Consider the following 26,720-nt stretch of genomic DNA (forward strand, 5'->3'; position numbering starts at 1 on the left):
AGCTCTTCTACCCCATGACTGGCTGGAAGATCACTGATGAACCCAAGTAGAGAAAGTAGAGAGGGAAGGAAGGTCCAGAAGTGAGAGAACAGCAGAGACTGAGACTAAACCTGAGTGTGTGCCGGTTATTCCTGATTGCTTGGACTTTCCAGGTTCCAGACCTCCCTGGTTTTGTATTTTGGGCACTGGGGGTTAAACCTGGGAACACTTTATCATTTTGTTACATCCGCAGTCTTTTTTTTATTATCGAGATAGGTTCTAAGTTGCTGGGGTTTAGCTAAGGTGCTGATGCTGGTCTTTAACTTCATAATCCTCTTGTCTCAGCTCTTGATCCTAGAGGATTACAGGCATGTACCACCATACCTGGCTCCTTCTTGCATTCTTACCCTGGAGTTTCAGGATGCATGCAGGAATCCTCACAATAGGTTAAATGTATTTAATTCAAGGAGATGTCTCCTGTTTTTATTTAAAGAGTCCTAAATAATATATTTAGCTAAGTCACTGATAAAAGCAAGTCTCCAAATTAAACTCAGGTAATGACACCCATATACCTTGCCTAAAGGCAAGGGGACAGTCTTTATGCAAATCTCAAAACTAGTAAGTAGAGAGGGTAGGAAATATTTTTACTTAACTTCTAACACCAAATGTGTGGGTACACAATTCTCCAACTCTCTGGACACTAAGTAGTGTCCTAACAATTCAATTCTGGCACTAACTACCCAGAGTTAGTGTCAGACCCTACAGATCAAGGGCTCAGTTCACAAGACTCCTCCCAGTATAGATGCCAAATGTATGTCCTAGGCCATCTGTACTTCCAATTGACCAGTTTTAACTCATAGGTTCCCACAACCCACTCCTCGGGTTTGATAATTTGTTAGAATGACTCACAAAACTCACAGGAAGGCATTTTACTTGCTATTATTAGTTTTATTAAGCAGATACAACTCAGGAATAGTCAAATATAAGAGACACACAGGGCAAGGCATGGGAGAAGGGGCACAGAACTGTCATGCTCTCTCCGGGTGCACTCCCTTCCCAGCACCTCAATGTATCTACCAACCTGAAAACTCTCCCAACTCCCTAATTTAGGGATTTTATGGGAGCTTCATTATGTAGGCACAACTGATTGAATCATTAGCTACTAGTGATTAACTTAATCTCCAGCCCTTCTCCCCTTCCTATAGGTTGGGACTGAGGCTGAAATTTTCAGATTTTCACACATTGATCTTTCTGATAACCAGCCCCTATCCTTAAGCTATTTAGGGGCCCTCAATCACCAGTCATTCCATTAGCATACAAAAAGGACACTTATTACTCTGGAGATTCCAAGGGTCTTGGATGCCCTAGTATCAGGACTAAGACCAAATACAAGACACTTATCACACTGGAAATTACAAGGGGTTTAGAAGTACTGTGCCAGGAACTCAAGACTCATATATATGAAGTATGTGTGTGTGTGTGTGTATGTATACATACACACACACACACAGAGAGATAACTAGATATGTATATAGATATATTTCTTATTGTATCACAATTTCACAGGGGGAGGGGAGTTGGTATGTTTAAATATAACATTTCACTTTCAGAGAACATAGAAACTTCTTAAGGGAATACCATTGTTGGAAATTAAGTGATGCACAAGTTCATTTTTAGATGGTTGTCCCCACTAGGCGTGTAACAGAGCCCCTTTGACATTAAAAAACCCCAAACTGATTTTTGTCCCTCCATTCCTGGTAAAAGCTGTTTTAACCTTAGTTTCCTCATGCTGAGAATGGAAACTGAGAAGCTACCCATCAGTCAGGCCAAGTACTAAGGAAACTGGAATTGTAATATATTTCTCTGTCTAGGGCAACCTAGTCTTAAGTCTGTGTGTGTGTGTGTGTGTGTGTGTGTGTGTGTGTGTGTATTTCCTGTCTTTGGTCCCACTGTATCCCTTTTTCTCATAAAAGAGTTTTACATCCCTGAGCCCCCCCAAAGATAAAGAGTTGAGGCAGAAAAAGTCTCTATTTTCTTTAGGGCCACCTTTGAATAAACCTGTTTTCTTTCACCAACTTCTGTCTCCTAAGTTTTTGTTGAGCAGCAAGCAGCAGAACCTTCGATTATAGTAACAAGAGTTACTCATGGTCCTTGTCAAAAACCACCTGAGTATGTATTAGGTGCCAGATAACCTGGCAACAATCATCCCTGCACTATAAAGAATGACATATCATTCATCTATCTTCAGTAGTAGTGTAAGTGCTATGGAAGTTTACAATAACATTTGTGTAACAATTCAAGGAGTGGGGGACAATTCTAAGTTTCTGTTGAATGAAGGAACAAATAACTGAAAAATAAAATTTGCTAGTCAGAAATCCATAAATCTCTTTCCAAAGGACTGGAAAAGAATCCATTTATAGACAACCTATAATTTTCTAAGTTTAGGATGATGGGAAAGTGATAAACACTTAGCAGAAACCGTACTTGAAGTTTTGATCTTTTCCCAGGCTGGCAATATGCAGTCTGATACTCTCTCTCAATGCTGGACCCTGGCAACAAGCTGCAGCTCCACTCCATCACAAGGCCAACAACCAATACTCCACAGGGTACTATATTCAAGAACTCATATGATATATTCAAAAGTGGGCTTTGTATTAGATGATTTTGCCCAACTGTTGGCTAATGTAAGTGTTCTGGAGCACATTCAAGTTCAACTAGGCTGTACTATTAAAGGTCAGCAGATTAGGTATATTCAATGCATTTTTGAATCACAATATTTTCAACTTAAAGGGCTTATTGGATGCAATCTTATTGTAAGTCAAGGAACATCTATTTTCCCTTCAGTCCTCGCTTTCTTCGAATGTTATAATCTGCTGTCCTCCAGACCATTCATAGAAGTCTCTCCTACTTGAAGACTGGCCAGCTGAGAAGCCTCTTGCCCTGAACTTCCTTGCCTGCTATAACCCTCCTAGAAGCCCTACAGCCCTTGCTGTTTAATAATGCTTTGGTGATTAGGTCAAAAACTTTGTATAAGCGTCTTATGTCCAAAATATGTCAAAGAAACCAGTTGTATTCTTACTTTTTGTTATATTCCTACATTTAAAAAAATTTTAGTTATAGATGGACACAATACCTTTTTTTCTTTATTGTTTATGTGGTGCTGAGGATTGGACTCAGTGCCTCACACATGCTTTACCACTGAGCTACAGCCCCAACCCATATTCCTACATTTTGACTGCTTTTCTTGGCAGTGATTCCAAGCTCTTTCATATTCCAGAAGCTCCGCCCACAGCTTGGAAAATGAATTTGGTTTTTGCTTTTCTCCTCCTAAATTCTAAGTATTGCACAAATCTTGTGAAGAAATGAAAATAAATAAAAGTCCCCAACATCTTACCAACAATTTAAACTTCTCCCTGACTTGATCACCAGCACTGAAAAAAAAAATAAAGTTAAAAGTTAATAAATAGATAAATAAATAATGAATAAATAAAATTCTCCCTGAGCCAAGGGAACTTTTTGGGATGATAGATATTTTCTATATCTTAGTTACAAAACCATATTCATGTGTCAAAACTCACCAAATTATACACAGTAATAGGGTGGCTTTTACTGTATAAAAATGCATCTCAATAAACTTGACCAAAGCTAAAACCCAATCAACATCTCTCTTTACCCTACCTTAGAGATATAATTTTTGTGGTATCAATACAATAGTATACACATCACCTTCTTAATACTGTATTCCCGCTTAATTTTTTAAAAGTACCTTTCCATGGGTTACAATTGTCCTGAAGCAGTGATTCTAAGAAGGGTCAGAGCCTCTGGTCACTAGATGGAAAATATAGCCAAACCAGTGAGATCATAACATTTGCAAAGATCAGCATACTTAAAACACTTCTCAGTGTTTCCACAGTAGTTCATTAGAAAATTCATTTACAAGTACCACCAATCACAAACTGATTTAATAGGGGAATCTGAAGTAGGTGACTGTATAGTAACTGATCAGGAACGGGCTCCCTCTAGAGGCCAGAACTGTAACCAGCCTTGGCTGGGTTTCTTTCCTTGCCTTATTTTATTCCATCCACTCCAGGGGATCACTTTGCTCAGGTACCTCCTCTATATTACATAAGCCCAAGTTACTTTCTGTGCCTACATATTTGAGTGGGCACTGAAATTAAACAAAGATATAGTCAGGAATAGGAAAGGAACTCAAATAGAAAAATCAAATTCCCTCCTAATCAAGTTTAAAGACTTAATTTTACATTATTACTCTCATCCCTTCAAGTTCTTTCCATGATTATTTTCTTGGTCTATTGCACAGTTACACAGGATCCTTCTAATCATCACGACCAAGTCAATTAAAAACTTCCAAGGCTCAGATTCTCTCCCCAGTGATCTTTGCCACTGGCCCACCAAATGTCCCTCCCTAAATCCTGAAGGCAATCACTGGATACTTTCTCTGATTACTTCCTCCGGTGGGCTTTACAATTCCCCCTATATTTCTAAGTACATTGGCCCAACTCACACATTCCTTGAAGCCCAAAATGTTCTGCAAACTCTTTCAACTCCAGTAATCCCAGGGCCAGAGTGATGAAAGAGGCCAAAACTGGATGCTATAAATTTCAAGGACAAATACTGCCATTTCCTACCCAGGGGCTAAAAGAGAGTGATCAAACACAGTTCTTAAGTGTGACTACTTAAAATAGAGTTGGGAAAACAATAATGTCTTCCATAAGATCATAAGAGTATAGATAAAGGCATGGCCAGCGATCCAGTAGAAACCCTGATAACTCAAAGTGCGACCGGAATGGAGAACATGAGAAATTCACGGGGAGTGAGACAAGGGATGCAGGCTATGAGAGGATGACCTTTTAGGAGAAGCAAGATCCTGAAAGGAGTGTTCTACTTGTGCAGGTGAAGAGCTGGCCATTTCAGATGAGGGGAGTGGCGAAAGAGGTGCAGAGGATGGCCCTGGCTGGGATGAGGCAGAGCAGGCCCGCTGGGGAGAAGAAGGGGAGAGGCCTGAAGGACCCTGGGGCTCTATCGTGGAAGGCCCTGGATCTTGAGCAGGTTTCTTCCTGGTATGCAACTTTCGATGCTGAAGAAAACTTGCGCTCCATTTGAAGGCCTTCCCACACTCCTTACACTCATAAGGCTTCTCCCCAGTGTGGACTCGCTGATGCTGAACCAGGGTAACCTTCTGATTGAAGGCCTTTGAACACTCCTGGCACTTGTAAGGTCTCTCCCCAGTGTGGATTCTCTGATGCACTATGAAGCGAGAGCTGCAAGTAAAAGTTTTCCAACATTCATTGCATTTGTACAGTTTCTCCCCCGTGTGGAACCTCTGGTGCTGCAGGTACACTGACCTGCGGCGGAAGGCCTTGCCACACTCTGTACATTCATAAGGCTTCTCCCCAGTGTGGATTCTCTGGTGCTGGATCAGAACTGAATTAGAACTGAAACCTTTCCCACACTCTTTACATTCATAGGGCTTCTCCCCTGTGTGGACTCGCTCATGGATGATGCAGTCATAGCTACCTCTGAAGGCTTTCCCACACTCCTTACACTTAAAAGGCTTATCCCCAGTGTGGATTCTCTGATGCCGGATCAATTTTGAGTTGTAGCTGAATGTCTTCCCACAGTCCCCACATTCATAGGGCTTCTCTCCACCATGGAGTTTTTGATGCTGAAGAAGGTGGGAATTTTGACTGAAGGCATGTCCACATTGCTCACATGCATATGGTTTCTCCCCAGTGTGGATTTTCATATGCCGTGACAGTTTTGAGTTGTATCTGAAGGCTTTCCCACATTCTTTGCATTTGAAGGACTTCTCATCAGTGTGAGTTTTCTGATGCTGGTGAGGGTCTGAGTCTGGGTTAAAGTATTTGCTGTACTCGTCACACTTTTGAAACACCTGTTTCCTAGAAAGGCCCTGCTTTGAAACAACACTCTTGCTTCCTTGCAGTTTCCTGGCTGTCTCCTTCCTTTTGATGGTGGAAGACTTATGATCCTGAACTGTCAAATCTATGGGATCTCCTTTCTCTGAGTTTGTTTTCTTCCCTATGTCACATGGCTGTGGCTTCTCTAACCTGCTTTGGGGAACCTCCATCGGTAACCCCTCCTCTGTGGGTCCGTGGGACTCTGACTCTGTAGTCCTGTTCAGCCTTGGAGTTGGCTCCTCTTCCTCAGACTTGGTCTTACCACCTACCATAACAAAAAAACCCATAAAAATCTCTTATTATTTATGCTAGAAAAGGAAAGGGATTAAGCAGCATTAGCTTGCCCTGGGGACATGTATTCTTGGAGAGAGACAGACATTCAATGGTGCCCCAAATAGAAAGGAAAAGCCCTGGAGGTGGGGAAGATAGTCATGCCCTAAGGACAACAATAATGGGATGGATGGAAAAGCTATGAATGGAGACAAATGGATAAAGAAATACTAGAATGGGATGTAGAAGTCACAGGAAGGGAAAGCAATAAAGAGAAGCAAGGTGCAGAAAGAGACCTCTAAACTGGAAAAGAGAGGTGGGTACGCAGTTCCAGCACCACACAGTATCCAGAGAACTAGAGATGCTGTCTACAATAGCAGATCCCAAGGTCAGTCAAGGCATGAAATCTGTGCAAGTACTTTGTCTTTGAGTGTATGTGTGGTTCTGGGGATCAAACCCAGGACCTAGCATATGCTAAGAATACACTCTATCACTGAGCTACATCTCCAACCCTCTATCTTTTTTTCTTCTTATTATTCTTTTGGTGGGAGGGTTTCTAGGGATTGAACTCAGGGGCACTTAACCACTTAGCTCCATCCTCAGCCCTTTTTATTTTTTGAGACAAGGTCTTACTAAGTTGCTTAGGGCCTCACTAAGTTGCTGAGACTGGCCTCAAACTTGTGATCCTTCTGCCTCAGCCTCTTGAGTTGTTAGGATTACAGGCATGTATCACTGTGTCCAATCCTCTATCATTTTAAATGAGATATTCTTTATCACAAGCCTGAATGGAGAGGAAAAGAAACAATGTGTAACATCACTGGTTATGAAGAATTCATTAGACAATCACTATTTAAAACCCATGTGTCCTCTGGGAGACAGACTTCTGAGAGGAAATAATAGGCTTGGCTAAAAACTTAGTACATGGGGTTGGGGTTGTGGCTCAGAAATAGAGCGCTCACCTAACTCACCTAGCAAGGCCCTGGGTTCCATCCTCAGCACTACATAAGAATAAATAAATAAAATAAAGATATTGTGTCCAATTTCAATTAAAAAATAAATATTAAAAAAAAATGAACTCAGCACAGACAGTAGATAGCAACCTGGCTGGGATGGAGGCTCACCTTTCATTGCAGGCACTACAACATAGAAGCCATTTTTGCCTTTACAAGCACCAAAATGTAACACAGCTTAGTGTTTCTAGACCCCTGGTCACCAATTCATAGCTCAGATCCTAATCCAGTACACACACTTGAAAGAGGGTCAAAAGTTTCACCAAACAACCTCCTTAATGAGAGTGATGCAAATGGATTCCACCCCCAGCACCATCATCAAAAAAAGAAAAAAGAAAAAAAAAACCACATCGATGCCTTCACAACAGATTTTATACTATTTTGGTCTATTTTATTTACATATTATTTTGGGAGGGGGTACTGGGGATTGAACTCAGGGGTGCTTAACCAGAGTCACATCCAAGCCCCCTTTTGTTTTTTCTTCTGAGATAGGGTCTCCCTAAGTTGCTTAGGTGCTTAAGATCTTGCTAGAATGCTGAGGCTATCCTCAAACTTGCACTCGTTTAGCCTCAGTATCCTGTATTAGCCTATTCTTTTTTTTTTGGTACCAGGGATTGAACTCAGGAGCACTTAACCACTGAGCCATATCTCCAGCCCCCGCCCCTTTTTTTTATTTTGACACAGGGTTTGTTAACTTGTTTAGGGCCTTGTTAATTGCTGAGGCTGGCCCTGAACTTGTGGTCCTCCTGCCTCAACCTCCCAAGTTGCTGGGATTACAGGTGGGCACTACCATGCCTGCCCTATTCTAATTTTTAAATGCTGCTTATACTCTTTGATGACCACACAATGGTTCCTATGTTCCCTGGACCTGTAGCACCTGGGAACTTGTGAGAAATGCAAATTCTCAGGCCCTGCCCTAGTCTACTGAATCAGAATCTCTGGAGATAATGTTAGCAATCTGTATTTTAACAAGCCCTCCAAGTAATCCTAATGCACACCAGAATTCGAAACCTACTGATATAGTCACTAAAAAAAAAGCACACTGAAACTTCTAAGAGTTTAATACTGTATTGTCCAGTAGGGTGGCCATAGTCCTTAAATGGCTATTAAAATTTAATGTAAGTGGAATAAAATTGAAAACTGTTCCTCAGTTATACTAGCCACACTTCAAGTGTTCAAGGAGCTAACAGCTCTCATATTGGACAGTATAGATCTATAATATTTCCATTGTTCTACTGGACAATGCTGGTGAAAGCTTTTGATGGCTATGGAAAAGGGAAACACTGATACCATGGGAAGGCTGCCAGGAAAGGTTCTCTCTCAAGATGACCCCAAGGTGACTCATGTGTTAGGACAGAAGTAGGGGAATGGAAAGCAGCACTCGGGGTACAAAGGCTCAGAAAGGAACAAAGGATTGAGAGTATAAGAACAAGGCAATTGAATTAGACAGGTTATCTACCAAATCTCTGGATGGGTTTTTATATCTATTCAATTCAATATATTTCAGAAAAGGAAACCATTCATTCCATATATAAATATATTTTTTTCATACACAAGAGTTCTTTCAAAGGCTAATTATTTATTATTAAATGAGAAAATCAGAATGACTCCATCTTCATGTACAGTTTCACATAAATATACATACAAAGAGTTCTTATAAAAACTCAGTTCTAGGGTTCGGAATGTAGCTCAGTGGTACAGCACATGCCTAGCATATACAAGGCCCTGAGTTTAATCCCCAATACAGGAAAAAATAAATAAAACAAACAAACAAATAAATGAAAACAAAGTTCTTAACTATATCGTGTTTATGTTCCTAAACTGATGAACAGAAGCCTATTTCACTAACAGAGTTTGAAATGTGGAGAATAAGAGACTGAATGAATTATGTTATATGCACATTCAAATATAGCAAAATTAATCCCACTATTATGTATAATTATGATGCACTAATTAAAAAAAATAAAAATAAACCAGGCATGGTGGCACACATCTATAATTCTAGTGACTAAGAAGACTGAGGCAGGAGGATTCCAAGTTCAGGGCCAACCTCGGCAACTTAGTAAGACACTGTCTCAAAAGTAAAAGTAACTAGGTAAAGTGGCACATATGTGTAATCCCAATGACTCAGGAGACTGAGATAGGAGGATCACAAGTTCAGCACCTTGGCAAGGCCCTCAGAAACTCAGTGAGACTCTGTCTCAAAATAAAAAATAAATAGGGATGGGGACGTAGCCCAGAGGTAAAATACCTCAGAATACAATTCCCAGTACTGGAAAACAAAATTAAAATTAAATAAATACTAGTTTTAAAATGTTTGTTGGGCTGGGGGTATAGCTCAGTTGGTAGAGTGCTTGCCTCACAAGCACAAGGCCCTGGGTTCAATCCCCAGCACTACAAAAAAATTTAAAAATTAAAAAAAGATAAAATGTTGCAATCCTTTCACTTTCTGAAGAAAAAGGAGAGACAATGGAACATCTGGACTGCTGTCTTCTAGTCTGGAGCTGAAGCATGACTATTTTCATCCCACAACAGCCATGGTTCCGAAGAAATACCTTTTTCATCTCATGTTAAAATATTAAAAGAGAAGTAGCTGGGTGCAGTGGCACATGTCTATATTCCCAGATACTCAGAAGGATGGGGCAGGAAAATCCCAAGTTTGAGGCCAGCCTGGGCAACTTAGGGAGACCCTGTCTCAAAGTCAAAAAATAAAAAGGGTTAGGGATACAATTCACCGGGTTCAATCCCAACTACTGCAAAAACAAAAAGAGAAAGAGAAACAGACAGACACACAAAATCAAAGCTGGAAAAGAAGATGGTCTGTTCTCCTGCTCACCTGTGCACCTGCCTCCAAGGGCCTCTTCCCCAACAGGTCTCCATGAATCTGGGACCCATGGGGCTTCCCCCCGCTCCAGCTGGAATATCAGATCTGGTTTAGGGAATGGTAATGCTGCTAAAGGAGAAAGAAAAGGAATAGGAAGCTGAGAGAGTCACCACCAACCTCCCTCAGTCTACCCTCTGCTTTGCCAGGTGAACAAAGAGGCAGATGCCCAGGAGACCAAGTGAGGTTCATGAGGAGAGAATCTGGGGATCTAAGGAAGGGCTCAAAGCTTATTCTAGCCTCTGAGAGAACAGGAAGTACCCACAGTCACTGGAAGTGTATACCTGGGGTCCTAGGAGACTCACACACAGTAGATGGGCCGGGGTCTCCTCCAGGGAACAGGAAGACTGGAGGAATGAAGGTGGGGCACCAGGAACCTTCTCAGTTCTCTCTGCTCCCAGAGCAAACCCCTCACAGTACAGTCCCCACCAGGAACCAGCCAACAGGGAAGTCCTGTTAAAAACCAAAGTGAATCCAGATCTTTCTCCATTCAGCTACTCCTGAAACTGGGAATTAGGGAGCTCAGCTCATGGGTCATTAATCCTGGTGATATTAAAGATCCCAGATCTGCTAAGGGAGAATCTAGGAGCCCCAAAGGCAGAAGCTAAGTTTCAGAGGAAGAGGACTTACCCAAAGAAGTTATGTTCGCATAATTTTCCAACATCACCTCCTGGTACAGAGCCTTCTGCGCAGGCTCCAGACTGGCCCACTGATTCTGGGTGAAGTACACAGCCACATCCTCAAAGGTCACTGCCTCCTAAAACAACAGTTTCCTGCTCAAGTCCTGTATAAGCGCAGAAGGAGGCAGGGAAGGGGTGAATCTACTGCAACCCATAGTTCTGAGCCCTGTGAAAAGTTTACAATAATGAGAAACACATAGCACTCTAAGCAGGGGCAGCCTTCAGGCAGAATTCCCACTTTTCATATACACATCTCTGTGGGCCCAATATTGTCAGCCTAAGCACCCAGCCCAGCACCTGCTCTTCTCTCCCTGGTGATCACGTCAACCTATCTCTGCTTCTATAAGCCAAATATATTTTTCTGGCATTTTTCCTAAATTGACCACAGCAGGTATCTGTCTTTCACCCTGTGTTCATTCATCTTGAAGCACCCATCAGGGATCTTGGCTCAGCTCCTCTTATCTTTTTCCTCCACAGCTTCTACTAAGGACAGAGAAATGAGTTCATGGGGATAGAGTTCCTTTCATTCAACAATTTCTCCCTCTTTCTACCATCTTGCCTTACCAGAAAGCTGGTTCTCCTTTGAAGACAACATTCAGTGTCTCCTCCTCTCCTAACACACTTGACCCCAGGGACAGGATGGCCATGTCCCAATCCTTGTTCACAGATCAGCCCCTGATCACCTAAGCTCTGTCCAACCTACCGTCCTCTTCACCAGATCTATCTCCCTTTGCCTCTGCAAAGCCACCTACAATTTCTTAAGGAAGAAGGAAACCATCACAGGGTTAGGGTTCAGTGTTAGTTATTTTTTTTACCTCAATCTGTTCAACATACAATAATTTATGAAGCAAGAATTATTATTCTAAAGGGAATCATCAATATTAAACACTTTGAGATAGACAAAAGGGAGTCCTCTTCATCTGAGTACTTATTACAAGGCTATATAAGAAAATAAAAATTTTAAAATGAACTGACCACTTACATATAAATTATCCACTACACCATTCCAGTTCATCATCATGAATGACCCTCTCTTCACTGTGCATAGTGGTGCACGCCTGCAATTCCAACGACTCAAGGGCTGAGGCAGGAGGATCACAAGTTTGAGACCAGCTCGGCAACTTAGTGAGGCCCTAAGCAACTCAGTGAGACCCTGTCTCAAAATAAAGAATAATAAGGGCTGGGGATGTGGGTCAGTGGTAAAATACCCCTGAGTTAAATCCCTAGTACCAAAAAATAAAAAATAAAAAAAATGAGAAGCTACTTTTTATTTGTGTAGTAGTCTCTTCCAAGTAAAAGAAATACAACTAGAGAAGTACTAGATTTGTAGTCCTTGTTGTGAAAATTAGTCCTGACAAAAAACATCAATGATGCTGAATCTCAGGGGAAAGTTCAACAAAGAGTAGGATATTGGCATGATCTTAAATACCTCCCCATAAACTCCTTGTTGCAAGGGAAAAATCATAACTATATGTGAAGAAATGTATAGTCTCTTGCACATAAAAATGTGAATATAACTAGTATGAATAAGAAACTGAACTTTTAGTTTTAATTGACTTTAATTTTAAATAGGCAGAGGAAGCTAAGGAGACTGAGGCAGGAGAATTGCAAATTCAAGACCAGCCTCAGCAACTTTGTGAGACCCTGTCTCAAAATAAGAAATAAAAAGATCTAGAGATGTAGCTCAGTGATAAAGTCCCCTGGGTTAAATCTCTAGTACAAAAAAAAAGGAGAGAGAGAGAGAGAGAGAGAGAGAAAAGAGCTGGAAACATAGACCTTACCTTCTTTCCTCCACACTATGCTCTACCCCTCCACACCTCTGTAATTATCCATGCACTCTTTGGTTTCTTGTTTTCTGCAACACTAAGCTTCTCAACATCCTGCTGCATGAAGTGCACCTGTGATCAGACTGCTTCTGTTCTCTGCCAGCACTTACTACCTCCTTTATGTAGTGGAGCTGTGATTCTCGTGTGTGAGAAACAGGTTACAGAGGCAGCACAGTGTAGTAGTAAACAGCAGACTTGAGAGCCTTGTCTCAACACAGGGACAATTTTGCTCTCCTCCCCCAAGAGAAAGGTGACAATGCCTGGATATATTTTTAGTCATCACAGCTGCAGCATGATGGTGGTGGTGGTGCTACTGGCACCTAGTGGACAGTGGCCAAGGATGCTGCTGAATTATGCATAGGGAATCTCCCCAAACAAATAATTATCTGTAGATAAAATGTAAATAGAGCCAAGGTTGAAAAATCCCTGCTAGACACCTGAGGCTCAAATCCCATCCCTGATACTGGATAGAATACTAAACCTCTCTGTGCCTCAGCTCCATCATTTTAAAACTAGAATACCAATACTATTTTATAGGGCTTTTGTAGGATAGAATGAGTTAATATAGATAAGCACTAAAAATTCACCTGGCACACAATGTCATATAAATCTCAATACTTACTACAACCATATATGAAACTGAGGAAAGCTTCTAGAAGATTCCAGAATCTTCTAGAAAAATATTCCTCACAGAGACTTTAGCAGTGACTAACAGGTATATTGATATGCATGTACTTCCTTTCTTCTTTAGTAACAGAACCTAATTTCACCTGAGGTTGCACCCAACCCAGGCAACTAAGTGAGATCAATGAAACCCAAATGTAAATACTATCAGAGACTTCTTGGAAGGTCCTAGAAGGATGCAAACTCAGCTGAAAGGTTCACCTCTTTTGTTATCTCTACATCTAGCTAGAATACCCACATAATTGCCTGAGACCAAGCAGCAACTCTGGATCATAAGGTGGCCTAAAGCATGAGAACCAGTGCTAGGATAGTAGCGCAGAATGAAAGAGCCTGTGTGCATAACTGTGTAGTTGCCCTGGACTGACTCTCCCAAACTTGTTTAAGCCATTGTTGCTCTGAGTGGAAACTAATCCTGAGAAAATAGGCAAGCAAGGTGCCAAGAAAGAACAGACTGCCCCTACAAATGTTTTCCTGACTTGCAAGAACTAATTCTGGTTGAAGGGCTCAAACAGATTTGGATGGACCAATGTTCACAAAAGAAGCCACCATTGCTTGCTTTTAAGTCTCTGAGTATGGAGTTTTCTTATTACATGATCTATCCATTACATGATATACATAGCTTTCTCAGCATATGACACAGGACAATGGAAAAAAAAAATCAGTAAACTCATCCTCTACCATCAAGATTGGGGGAGGGGACAACTGCTCCCTATGCTACCTGAATCTGTGCCAACAAGGGCTATAGGCTCTCACAAAGGTTAAGCTGACATCTTTGCACTGAGCTGCTTCAGCTACAAATTCAGCATTCCCCCAGAGCACAGTACCCACAAGAACCAAACCTTCCAAATTGGCATTTGGTATCATTATATCCTACGCAGGCAGCATGCAGGGTAAACTCTCCTTGAGGAAGTACATGTCCTTTGGGTACTGTGATGAAGACTAGCATTCCTCACATTTTAACCAGCCCCTAAGTTGTCCATGGTTTCTAATTCAGGAGAACTGGCCTGAAATCCGGCCTTTCCCAACAAGCTTCCTGGTGATATCAAAACTCTCATCCATGGACCACACTTTTGAGTTTTCACCAAGTAGATTTCACTTTCTAGGAGAATTTCTTGGCTGGGCTTTCTTCTTTCCCAGCCAACATATTCTTTAATCAACTCCCTAGCATACTCCTTTGCCACACTCTGATGGAGGCAATGCTAAGCACAGGACTGATCAAATGAGGCTGCCGGGCCTTTCCTGACCTTTCCTGCCTCTGAGTATGCTAAAATAAAGCTCAGCTCACCTGGGACCACACTGTCTGGAGCATGTCTGGCTTCATGCACTGCCCTCTAGTCTTGGAAAACCTGCAGAGCTAGAGAAAAAAAAAAAAAAAAACACATTGAGAATGAGCTGTCTTATTTCCCACACTTGCTCTGTCTCCTATAACGGAACCAGATATCCTTAGGACACTATTCTCCACCATCCTCTCCACCAATTCCTGAAGTGCTGCAAATGCCCCCCTTTATACATTCTCTAATAAATGTGTCTGGCGATGCTGGAAATTCCTAAAATGAATGTCTGTGCAGCAAGGGTTAAGAACTGCAGCAGGTAACAACGAATCCCACCATTTTGCATAATTATGTTGCTCCAATTAAAAAATATATATGGAGAAACAAAAAAGAACTGCAGTGGTTTCGTGGCTTTTAAGAAAACCCGTGGCCCCACCATGAATGCATTGCTGAGTATTTTGTAAGAAACACCTGTAGGAATCAAGGCAAAGACTCGAAACCAGCCTTTGGAGAGAAGGGATCCCTGAATCAACAACGGTTTGCAGCGCAAAATTCAAGTGGCGAACTAACCTCAGGTGAAATGGGTAAGACGCTCACTGTCCCACTGGAGATGGTGACCACAGAACCAACCGCGATCAGAACGCTCCACCCGGGAGGAAGGGGACCCAGATGTGGGTCGCGGGCGCCCACCCAGCGTACCTCGAGCCAGAGGACAAGCTCTCGGGGCAGGAAGGTCAGTCGTGCCTCGACAACAGGGGCTGGCCAGGGTTCGGGCGGCCTCATGGGCCCCTCGCGGGGCGTCTGCGAGACCCAAACACGCAACCTTCAGGACCGGCACCAGGTTGCGCAACCAGAGCCGCTCACCGCAAGCTCCCGCAGAGCGCCGAATCCGCCAAGACGGAAGCACGACCCGCGGCGGCCGCTCTAGGAAGATGGAGGCCGTCCTCTCTCCATGGTTCGCCCAAGCGAGGCTCCAGGCCCTGTGCTCAAGACCGTTTCTCATCAGTCATGTGTCCGACTTTCCATCAATCATGCCTTAGCATCCCCAAACAGATGATAAATTCCTCCATGAATAAAAATAAACGCCTCTGGCTCTAGAGGTTGCTAGCAGTAATTTACCTAATGAATTGACAGCCCGTCTCCCACTTCATGGCTGATTGACCTGTATGACCTAATATCATGGAGTTTGGGGTCTGACTGCGGTGAAACCCTAACTCTACTGTTTATGAACAGAATGGACTTGCTCAAGCTACTTCTCAACTTCGAATGGTAATAGTTTCAAATTCATAAATTCAGCAGATTAACTGAGTTCACTCATCCAACACACTTAAGACTCTGTTAATAACTAAATCAAAACAAGTGCTATTTTGTTTTTGACATCATTATTACTCCTGAGTATCAGTGTCACTGTCCTGTAAAACATTCCCGTTACTTTTCCAGCCTAGATATAACTTTGATCATGGAGCTGGTGCCTATTGGGCAGGCATTATGAAGTTAATTCTGAGCTAGAGATCTGTGTCTACTGGCCCACCGTTTATTTCTACTTACCTAACCCACAGGGGCCTAAACGGCAACACTAAGATCATCATCTTTTCTCAACTTTTGCAGGGAGTGTCATGCATCCTACCAGCCAAGTTAGTGGTCTGGGAATTAACATTGGCTCCTTCCTCTACTCTTCTCTCACCTAGATTACTGAGACAGCCTCCTTCCTCCCTTTTCATGGTCTCCAGTCTAGCCCCCTCCAACCTTTCCTTCCCATATTGCAACCAGGGTGATTTTAGATGCATGACACTTCTGCTTTTTAAAATCCTTCTTAAATATATTCGTTTCAAGTATTGTTACTAAGCCTTTTGGATTCAAGAAAATCATCATTCAAGTCTTTTCTGATGTCAGTGCATTGCTGATGTTGCACCTTTACTTTCTCTCCGTGGTCTGAGAGCTCCTTTAGGGGAACTTCTGTGGTAGGCACTCCACCTGCTTCATGTGAAAAGTAAATGAGATATTGGTCTAAAATGGCTGAGGCAGAGTTCCTGACTCTGCATTTTCTTTTTTTTGTGTGTGTGTGTGTCTTTTCATTTTTTTTTCATTTTTACTTTTTTTTAGTCATACATGACAGCAGAATATATTTTGACATATAATACATACATGGAATGTACATACATCAATCATATTGTCTATTCTGCTGCCCTTCCTATACTACCTATTCCTCCCCTCCTTTCTCTCTACCTAATCTAATGTGACACTTTTTTTTCTCATTACATCATAAATGTATTCTGTATAACAGTGAGGTTCTCCTTCCATCTTCCGTGCAACTCCCCTTCTCTCTCTTTTTCCCTCCCACCTCTCTTCCCTATTTAGTGGTAGTCTTCTCATGCTCTTCCTCCCTATCCCATTTTGAGTCACCCCCCTTATATCAGAGAAGACATTCGGCATTTGTTTTTTAGAGATTGGCTAACTTCACTTAACATAATCTGCTCTAATGCCATCCATTCGCCTGCAAATACCATGATCTTGTTATTTTTTAATGCTGAGTAATATTCCATTGTGTATAAATGCCACATTTTAAAAATCTATTCATCTATTGAAGGGAATCTAGGTTGGTTCCCACATTCTAGCTATTGTGAATTGTGCTGCTACAAACATTGATGTGGCTGTGTCCCTGTAGTATGCTCTTTTTTGACTCTGCATTTTCTAATAATGCCTAAGCCAGAGTGAAAGTAAGGAAGGGTGCTGTTAGATTTTCTTCAAAGCTTGACTAAATAATTATTAATAAAATGAAAGTAAATATGACAATATGAATAACTGGAAAAAATAATAGAATTCAAGGAAAACATTAAAAGAGGGAGATATTCACACTGAGAAACAGTCTAATCTACCAAAAGTTCTAGTGATAATTAACTCAATGTATCTAACATCACTTTTTTTTCTTTTTTGTACCAGAAATTGAACTCAAGGGCACTCAACCACCACTGAGCCACATCCCTAGCCCTATTTTGTATTTTATTTAGACACAGGGTCTCACTGAGTTGTTTAGCCTCACTATTGCTAAGGCAGGCTTTCAACTCTTGATCCTCCTGCCTTAGTCTCCCGAGCTACTGGGATTACAGGCATGTGTCACCACGCCTGGCAACATCACATTTTAATATATGTAAAGCAAAAAACTATTTGAAATATAAGAAACTGATAAATCTATATTTGTACAGAGATTTTTAACACAATTCTTTAAAATTAAATAGGAAAAAATATAATACAAAGAATTTCAATAATAAAGATAACTATTTGAATAACTATTAACAGAAATTACTATAAACAGCATTATACATTTTGTTGTTGTTGTTGTTTGGTGGTACTGGGGATTGAACCCAGGGTTTTATATATGCTGGGTAAGCACTTTACCATTGAGCTACATCCCCAACCCATTACACACATTCTCTTTAAACTTAAGTATGCCATGTAGGCAACTAAGAAAATTTCAAATTTCAAGAAACAAATGTTGCTGGGCATGGTGGCACATGCCTGTAATCCCAAGGGCTTGGAAGAGGTGAGGCAGGAGGATGGCAGGTTCAAAGCTAGCCTCAGCAATTCAACGAGTTCACTAAACAAGTTATCAAGACCTTGTGTCAAAAAAAAAAAAAAAAAAAAAGAGCTGGAGATGTGGCTCAGTGGTTAAGTGCCTCTGGTTTCAATCCCTGGTATCAAAAAAAAAAGCAAATGTTGAGTTGGAAGTGTGGCTGACAGGTAGAGCACTTGCTTAGCACATGTGAGACTCAATCGCTAGCACCACACATCACACAAAAATGTTGTTTTATTTTGTTGTTTGTTTTTGGCAATGGGTGTTGAATCCAGGAAAGCTTCACAATTGAGCTATATCTCTAATTCTTTTAAATTTTTACTTCGAGGCAGGGTTTTGCTAAGTTGCTGAGGCTGTCTTCAAACTTGCAATCCTCCTACCTCAACCTCCTGAGTCACTGGGATTACAAGAATGCATTACATACCCAGTAAAAAAAGTATTAAGAAGCAAATATCATGACAGTTACACTCTGATTTGTGTACTGTGATGCTGTGGTACAATCCCAGTTACTTGGGAGGCTGAGGGTGGAGGATTACAAGTTTGAAGTCGGCCTAGGCAATTTAGTGAAACTATCTCAAAATAAAAATTAAAAGGGAGCTGGAGGTGTACAGCTCACTGATAAAACACCGCTAGGTTCATTCCCAGTACGAAAAACAACACACACACTGTTCAATCTACCAACTGCACTGATTGATTAGTAAATGTGCCCCAAATAAATGTAATTTTGTGTAGGAGGTAGGTACAAGGATATTTACTTCACCTAAGTATTGTGTGTGTGTGTATACACACACACAAAGTATATATAATACATATTATATATGCATAGTATATATTTAATATGTGTGTATGTGTATATATAGAGAGAGAGGGGGGGGAGGGAGGGGGAATCTTTTTTTGGGGGGGTTCTGGGGATTGAATCCAGGGCATTGTGCATGTGAGGCAAGCACTCTAGAGACTGAGTTATATTCCCAGCCCTGTAAGTACTATTTAAAGAGAAAAAGCAATTAGCAGCATTCCTACCCCACCGCCCCTCAACACCAGTACTGGGGGATTGAAGCCAGAGTCACCTTACTACTGAGCCATTTTTATTTTTTAAATTTTCAGACAGGTCATTCACTAAATTGCCCAGGCTATCCTCAAACTTTCAATCATCCTGCCTTATCTTCCCAAGCACCTGAGATTATATGTATGTGCCACCATACCCAGGTGGCAACATTCTAAATGTTTACCAATAGAGTCAAATGAACATCCATAATAAACACTATGAATTAATACTCTGCATTTTAAAGTTATATAATATAGGTATCATAAAATTTGCTTTAAAAATGAACACTCATATTATGGATTACTATGAAGAAGGTAAAAAGAAATAGGTGGACAAATAGGGGATTTGACCATTAATTTTGGTGTGTCAACTAAGGGATGCTTATTTAGTTCATTGGTAAAACATTTTTGGGTGTGAGAGTTTTTCTGAAAGAGATTTGTATCTGAATCAGCAGACTTTATAAAGATCACCCAGATCACCCTTCTCAATGTAGGTAGGTTTTATTAAATCTGTTGAGGGCCTGAATTTTCTTCTGAGTGAAATACCCATCTTCTCCTATGCTCAGCCTCAGCAACTCCTGGTTCTTGAACCTTCAGAAGTGGGCTGGGACTTACACTAATGGCTCTGAGTTCTCAGGTCTTTGGATTGAAACTAAATTGCACCAACTTCTTAGTTTCTAGTTTGTGGATTACAGATCATGAACTTCTTGGCCTCTGTATCACAAGTCAATACCTTTAAATTTTTCGTACCTCACCACATTGGTTGTTTCTCTGGAGAAGGTTTAATAGATGCCAACCAGATATGATTACTATAATGCATTTTTTTAAAGAAACAAATTACAGAATATATGCAGCATAAACATTGCTTAAAGTGAGGAATCATGTGACTAATTTTTGTACACATGAGAAATGCATAGAAAAATATCTGCAAGGATGTACATAATAGTTTCCTTTACAAAGTTCTGGAATTGGAGACCAAGGGGCCCTTTACTTTAAACTGTTTTATTAAGATGTCAATATATTTATGACTTGATTTAAAATTCAGGTATGCTAGGCATGGTTGCACATGCCTTTAATTCCCAGTAGCTTGGAAAGCTGAGGAGGATTTCAAATTCAAAGCCAGCCTCAGCAATTTAGTGAGGCCCTAAGCAACTCATTGAGACCCTGTCTCGGAATAAAATATATAGAGGGTCTGGGGTTGTAGCTCAGATGGTACAGCATTTGCCTTGTGTGTGTGACGTGTCAGATTCAATCCTCAGCACTACATAAATACAAATAAAGGTATTATGTCTACTACTAAAGAAATATTTTTAAAAAATATATAAAGGGGCTGGGGATGTGGCTTAGTGGTTAAGTTCCCGTGGATTCAATCTCCAGTACTAAAATTAATTAAATTCAGCTTCTTGGTGGATTTAAATGTAGCCTTTAATTTAGATACTAAACAGTATTTCACCCAACAAATGAGTGGAAAAATACCATGAATTAGAGGACATGCCGACTATCTGAATATCTGAGGCAACTGAAGCAGAGGCTCCTTGAAAATCCAACTATCCAAATTTTGTCCATAAAGCTACTTTAGAGCTACACAATTCAACCTGTTATTGAGTATCCTTTATGTGAAGACCTGATATTAAGGATACACACTATACTTATTTTCACAAGCATTTCATATGATACTTACCACAATATAAGGGAAGTATTGGGTCCCCTGACTTTTAGATGAGTTTCATAGATAGTACAATCCCCACTCAGTATTAACAAGATTTAAATCTGAATAGTACTTTTTTTTTTTTTGGCAATACTGGGAATTGAACCCAGGGGTGTTCTACTGGTCCTTGTATTTTAAAGTTTGAGATAGGGGTTCACTAAATTATTCAGGCAGGCCTGGATCTTGAGTTATTTCCTGAATAGCTGGGATTATAGGGTTGTGCCATCCCACTCAGCTTCAGTTTTTCTTCAAGCCACCTTCCCTGTGTTTTCCTCAACCTACCTCCCATTTCCAATTCAATCTGGATTATACTGTTATGCTAAGATATATCATTTGCCACCAAATCTATTATTTGGTCCAACTCTTATTTAGCCCTTTTCAGGTGCCCTATGTCCCAGACATTTTCCTAAAGTCCTTTGGATTTGTATTTCCAATTGTTCCCTAAAACATTCTCATCCTGACCACCTCATAGGCTGGACCCAAAATGCTGCAAAGAAGTGCTCTCCCACTTCCTCCACATGCAATTATTAACTTCTGTCCTGCAAATGTGTATTCTCATCCCCCTTAAACCTAGAGATTATCTAAACCTTTCTAGAATCCTCATGTAAAAGACATCTTTCCCCTAAAGCTAATGCCCGATTCACCATTCCATACTTTGGGCACTGAGCTTCTTTCATTAGCTCCTTTTCCTGATGCACCCAAAGATACTTAGCAAAATGAATTTCAACTTCCCTGTTTCTCTTTCACTTACTCTCCCGCTTTGGCAAACTCAAACCAAAAAATGCCATCCCAGGTTTCTTTCCATGTCAACCTGCTAGTTTCTAATCTCTAAATTTTCAATTGTTAATTCATGAACCCCACCTATCCTAACCAGCACTACCTTATCTCTAATAAGCCTCTCAATAGGCTATACAACTATTATCTACTAACCACTACAAAGCATAGGAAACAGGCTTTGGGGATTAGGGGTTTGCCCAAGTTACACAGCTTTAAGAATCAGGGGGATTACCTGAGCCCAGCAAGCCAAGATTAGCCAAGGCAAAATAGACCCTATCTCCAAAAAAGGGGGACCGAGCTAGAATCATTATCAAAATTTGGGGGAGAGGGTATGAAAAGACATCAATTACTATTTTTTAAAGAAAACTTTAGTCTCTTGTACATCAGGAGGCTGGAACTCTACCCGTGTGGGAAATTTTTTTTGCTTAAGGAAATAAAGTCACTTTCTAATTATCATGATTTGTAATTCGATCAGTTAGTTATGGTTGTGTTTAACCTAGCCTGGGCAGTTTAAGGAACTGAGCCTGATGTTTATCAATCTGCCTCCTAACCCTGCCTCAGCAACAAGTTTAAAATCCAAGGACTTTTAACAGATTTGCCAACATGTCAAAAGAATCTTTATTCCTTTTTTAATAGCCTCTTATGCTTTCTTGCCAGATGTCTTCGGAGCAGGTGCTTTCTGGGCTGGAGCTTTCTGACTCTTCTGAGCTTTTGGAGGCGGCGCTGCCTTCTGGCCTGGGGCTTTCTGAGCAGGAGCCTTTTGGGCTGGAGCCTTCTTGCCTGCTGGAGTTACCTTTTTTGCTGGAATTTTAGCTTTAGCAGCAGCAGCAGCAGCTGCTGCAGCTGCAATTGCAGCCTTAGCAACAGGTGCCTTTTTGGGAGAAGCTTTCAGGATAGCCGCCCTCTGAAGCTTCTTAACTTCATTCTTGATTATTCTGTTCCTCTGAAAAGTATCAACATAAGAAAAACATTTATTACATATGCATACATAAAACTGACATATGCTAGTTTTTAGAAAGGGCATATTTTCCACAACTAAATCCAAATAAAGAGAATAATTTCTTAAGGATACCATGAAATAAAGCAAATAACAAAACCTCTTTTCACAGTAAGCTCCAAAGAGGCATCAGCCTGAAATGGAAATTGGTTACTGTTTTCTTATCCAGAAGCAAACTTACAGGACATAGATTTTAAAAACTTACCATTTTCTTTGCCTTCATTACTTTATAACGATCAAAATCAGTCATCTTGGCTTTCTATTAAAAAAAAAAAGAAAAACTATCTTACTTCAAATCCTTCAAAAGAGATAAAGTCAGAATTCAAACGACCCAAAGTCATTACCCTTTCTCTGGCTTCAATCTTCTTGGCCCATCTTGTGGCTGCCCATTTTGTATTGATATCTGCCTTCTGCCAGGCTTGCCGAACATACTTCTGACGGGCACTACAGAGGCAAAACTATAGATTAACCAATTGGCCTTCTCTGGCACTGTAGATCAAACACAGGACCTTGCACAGATGCAAGCACTGAGTCACATCCTAAGGCCCTCTTTGTTTTGAGACACAGTTTCATTAAGCTGCCCTGACTGGCTTTGAATTTGTACTACTCTTGCCTCAGCCTCCCTTGCAGCTGGGATTAAAGGTATGTGCCAGTGTACCCAGCAAGTAATAAAGTTTTTAGGTCACAAAACTTTTTCCTTTAGGAAGGATTCCATTACACTTTACACTATAGTCTTACTTGGCATACATACCATCCGGCACAACAATGTGTTTTACCTACTGAATGGTGTTCACACAGCCAAGACATAAACTGAAGTAAAATTTTATCAAAACTGTAATCTAATCCATTTTACTAGACTTAAAAAATCATCACTGATGACATGTCACTTAAAGTAGTGGACATGCAGAAATCAATTTCCTGTTTTTACTTCATACAACAACTTGTGGCCAAAAATAAACCCAGTATGTATCACTCAGAGATCAAAGAATTACAAGAGTACCCCCCAAAAAAAACCCAAGTCACCAGAAACTCCTCTATTGTTGTGATCCTCCATGAGCATCTTCAAGATTCACCCCTAACTGTTCTTCAAATAATGTAATAATGTGTAATCACGGTAGCAACAGAATGGACATACTCATTCCAGGCTGTATGAATGGTAAGTTTAAAGATAAAACAGTACTCAAACATCCTAAATGCACACGCCCAGCTAAAGGTATTCAACATATGACAGTTTCTGTCCTATTAGGGTTTTTGTTTCCAGGTAGTGGTGGCAGATGTTAGGAGATGACGCAAATATAGAATATAAATATTTTCTGGAACACTATACAGGTATCCAAAATTAACAACTTAAATCCCCAAAGCTAAATACTTAGTTAACAACACATTAAAAATTCAACTAATGATAACAGTACTGAAAGAGACAAGAGTGACACACTGTTGTTTTAAGGCTAAAAGTGACTGTGACACCAGAAGAAAAGAGAAGGTCATTTTAAAAGTAAATAATGCCTATTTACTTCATAATATAAATCTTTCTTCTGGAACAGTTTTACTAGTATAAACAAAGCTAAGGAGAGGGGATTGTGATGATTGGTGGATAGTTACTTACCTGTGAGGAAACTTGAGGATGAAATCAGTGAGCTGCATACATTTGAAAGGCATGGCCTGTCTCCTTACCTGAGTGCAAGGTCCATCAACCAAAGCCTAAAATACAAAGATCAGGGATTTCAGTGTAAAACATGACAGCAATTTAAATGAATAAATATTCTGTATAATTACTTGTCTTTTCAGATCCATCCAACCCACATATTATTAAACCACAACAGTGCAAAGTGTTTTCTGTGCGCCTGAGTATGTTCTGAACTTGTTTTACAAATAACTTAAACACAGCCAGTGTTTTGTTCTAGAATTGGCCAAAAGCACGTTTAAATGGCTGAGGCAATACTCTAACCCAGAAGTAGCAGTTAAGTCTGCACTTGAAACCCCTACCCATACTGAATGGTAAAATAACAAAACACTGCCACCCAAAGAGCTCCCAACAGGTCACTTAATTACAGTATCATCTAAAGTGGGTACCATTCACTGCCACGTTAAGTCAAAATTAGGATACTTTTTCTTATACATACCCTATTCTGATCAATAACATCTACAATTGCAACCAGCTTTCCAGCATGAGGCCCAAAGGAGACGTAGGCCACCCGGCCAACCTCCACAAAACGCCTGAAAACCTGAAAGCGGGGGGAGAGAAAACACAGTGAATATTTTAAGGTTTGCTATAAGGTCCCCCAGCCTATAGGCAACATGGCTAATTCAGAACGACTCAGTGGGACACGCCCAAGTGCCTGGAGAGGACCTGGATGAACGAAATCCGCAGGGGTGGCGCTGGGGGAAAGCTGGCTTCCAGGCCCAAAGGCCCTGCACGCCCCAGAACGAAAGCACCCAGTCCAACTCGAACCCAGAGGCTGGGGAAGCTACGACGGTCTCAGCCATGCTGCTTTGGGTGGCGGCACGCACGCGTGGCGGCCCATGGCGCGCCGGGGTGCCGGGCCCTCAGCGCGATCGCCAGCCCCGCGCCCAGAACTGGCGGAATTCCGCGCAGAGACCGCCCAGGGACCCTCAATAAGCGTTTCCCAGGACTCTCTGGGTTCCATTCCAGGGCTCAAAATTCCCTCCGAGGAAAAAGTCAAGAGGCATGGAGCCAGTCACGGAGCCATCAGCAGTGAGACTCACCATGTTGGCGGCGTAGGGCGAGAAAGAAGGCCCGTTCGATCTTGCGCATGTGTAGAAGAGAGCCCGCCCCTGACGTAAAGAGACGCCGACGTGAGCACCGACTGATTGGGACCTGCGTGCGTGCGCATGCTCGCTGGAAAACAAGGTTTCTCCGGCTAATTGCCTGCTGATTTTTCACGGGCTTGTGGGATGAAGTTGAATTGGGTGGTTTGAATGGGCGAATTGCAGGAAAGTTATCCTTTCCTAGATCTTCTGGGTAAAGAAGAATACTAAGGCTATGTTTTCCATCAAAACTGTTCGCGTCCCATTTTTAAAAACATCTTCGAAGTGTTCACTGCTCTCGGATTTTTGTCTAAACTTTGATGTTACTCAGAGTTTAATACTAGGGCATTATTTTCTCATATTCTCTCCGTAAGTGATCACAGTAGTTTTGTTAACTTTTTATTTTAAAATAGTTTAGTAGAAATGCTACCAAACTAGAAGTAATCTCTATAAACCTTTCTACATTTCTAGATTCCCCAAATGTTACTATTTTAGGTTTGCTTTCTCATTCTGTCATTTTATTCTGGACCGTTTTGAGATGGAATTGCAGACATGATATTCCTTTCCCGCTACACTCTTAAATCCATTTCCTAACAACAGAGACATTCTCTTACATTGTAAGTACAATTCTCAAAATCGGGAAACTAATTAATTTAGTACACAACTCTTATTCACATATTTTCAGTAGTCCCACTTGCTCCTTTGGAGCAAATGGGGAAAGAAAGAAAAAAAAACCCTGGTCCCTATCTAATTGAGGGATTACAAGTTGTATTTAGTTGGCAGATCTCTTATCAGTAACAGGGCTGGTGCCGTGGTGCATGCCTGTAATCCCTGAGGTTCTGGAGGCTGGGTCAGGAGGATTGCAAATTCAAAGCCGGACTCAGCAAGTTAGGTGAGAAGCAGTTTAGTGAGATCCTGTCTCAAAAAATAAGAAGGGCTGAGGATGTGGCTCAGGGGTTAAACTCCGATGGCTTCAATCTCTGGTCTCCCAAGTAAACAAATAACATCTATAACCACCCATGACTGTGGCACCCAAATCAGGAGGTCTGCAAGTTTAAGGCCAGCCTGAGCAACTTAGAGAGACCCTGTCTCAAATTATAAAAGCACTAAGGATGTAGCTCAGTGTTAAAGCACCTCTGGGTTCAAATTGTCAATACCAAATTAATAAAATTTATAACAGTTGCTGAGCCTTTCTTAGTCTTTCATGATAATGAGGCACAAGAAAGGCAACTTGGGCCCCTTCAATGTCAGGTTTCTGTATAGCAGGACTAAAAGACTACAGACAATAAAAGCCAGGCCTCACCAAGGTCAGGC

The 26,720-nt window shown here is 41.1% G+C and overlaps 2 protein-coding genes and 1 non-coding gene across 12 annotated transcripts; 1 reads left to right on the top strand and 2 right to left on the bottom strand.

Annotated features, from left to right (window-relative positions):
- Positions 1-906: 906 nt before the first annotated feature.
- Positions 907-22,084, bottom strand: Znf619 (zinc finger protein 619). 10 transcript variants are annotated; one of them, XM_078038089.1, is made up of 6 exons: positions 15,405-22,084; positions 14,555-14,623; positions 11,742-11,912; positions 10,710-10,836; positions 10,035-10,151; positions 907-6,183 (listed from the first exon to the last, which is right to left on the bottom strand). In XM_078038089.1, exons 2-6 carry the CDS (start codon positions 14,588-14,590, stop codon positions 4,805-4,807), a joined length of 1,830 nt encoding a protein of 609 aa, XP_077894215.1. In that variant the 5' UTR covers positions 14,591-14,623; positions 15,405-22,084; the 3' UTR covers positions 907-4,804. The 10 variants fall into 10 exon arrangements, with proteins under 10 accessions (XP_077894215.1, XP_040145977.2, XP_040145975.2 ...); XM_040290043.2 differs by having other exon boundaries at positions 15,240-22,084; XM_040290041.2 differs by having other exon boundaries at positions 10,035-10,148; positions 15,111-22,084.
- Positions 9,525-9,598, top strand: Trnav-cac (transfer RNA valine (anticodon CAC)). Its single transcript has one exon. It is a non-coding gene; the product is annotated as a tRNA-Val (tRNA).
- Positions 22,085-22,234: 150 nt separating the features above from the next.
- On the bottom strand, positions 22,235-25,527 carry Rpl14 (ribosomal protein L14). The gene is made up of 6 exons (XM_005317407.3): positions 25,365-25,527; positions 24,761-24,862; positions 24,244-24,338; positions 22,982-23,081; positions 22,843-22,896; positions 22,235-22,583 (listed from the first exon to the last, which is right to left on the bottom strand). The coding sequence occupies exons 1-6, from the start codon at positions 25,365-25,367 to the stop codon at positions 22,281-22,283; spliced, it is 657 nt and encodes a 218-aa protein (XP_005317464.1). The 5' UTR covers positions 25,368-25,527; the 3' UTR covers positions 22,235-22,280.
- Positions 25,528-26,720: the final 1,193 nt, after the last annotated feature.

Source organism: Ictidomys tridecemlineatus, chromosome 2 (genome assembly GCF_052094955.1).
Source record: "Ictidomys tridecemlineatus isolate mIctTri1 chromosome 2, mIctTri1.hap1, whole genome shotgun sequence".
Lineage (NCBI taxonomy): Eukaryota > Metazoa > Chordata > Mammalia > Rodentia > Sciuridae > Ictidomys > Ictidomys tridecemlineatus.

Coding starts and splice junctions, on each gene's coding strand:
- Rpl14 (XM_005317407.3), bottom strand. Junction 23,082..24,243: donor ATCCTCAAGTTTCCTCACAG/GTAAGTAACTAT, acceptor TTGCCTCTGTAG/TGCCCGTCAGAAGTATGTTC. Junction 22,584..22,842: donor TAATGAAGGCAAAGAAAATG/GTAAGTTTTTAA, acceptor GATACTTTTCAG/AGGAACAGAATAATCAAGAA.
- Znf619 (XM_078038088.1), bottom strand. CDS start 15,323: ATGAGGCCGCCCGAACCCTGGCCAGCCCCTGTTGTCGAGGCACGACTG. Junction 11,913..14,554: donor TCCAGACAGTGTGGTCCCAG/GTGAGCTGAGCT, acceptor ATTTTGAGACAG/GGTCTCACTGAGTTGCTTAG. Junction 10,837..11,741: donor GTGTAGTGGATAATTTATAT/GTAAGTGGTCAG, acceptor CTGTTGTTTTAG/GAGGCAGTGACCTTTGAGGA.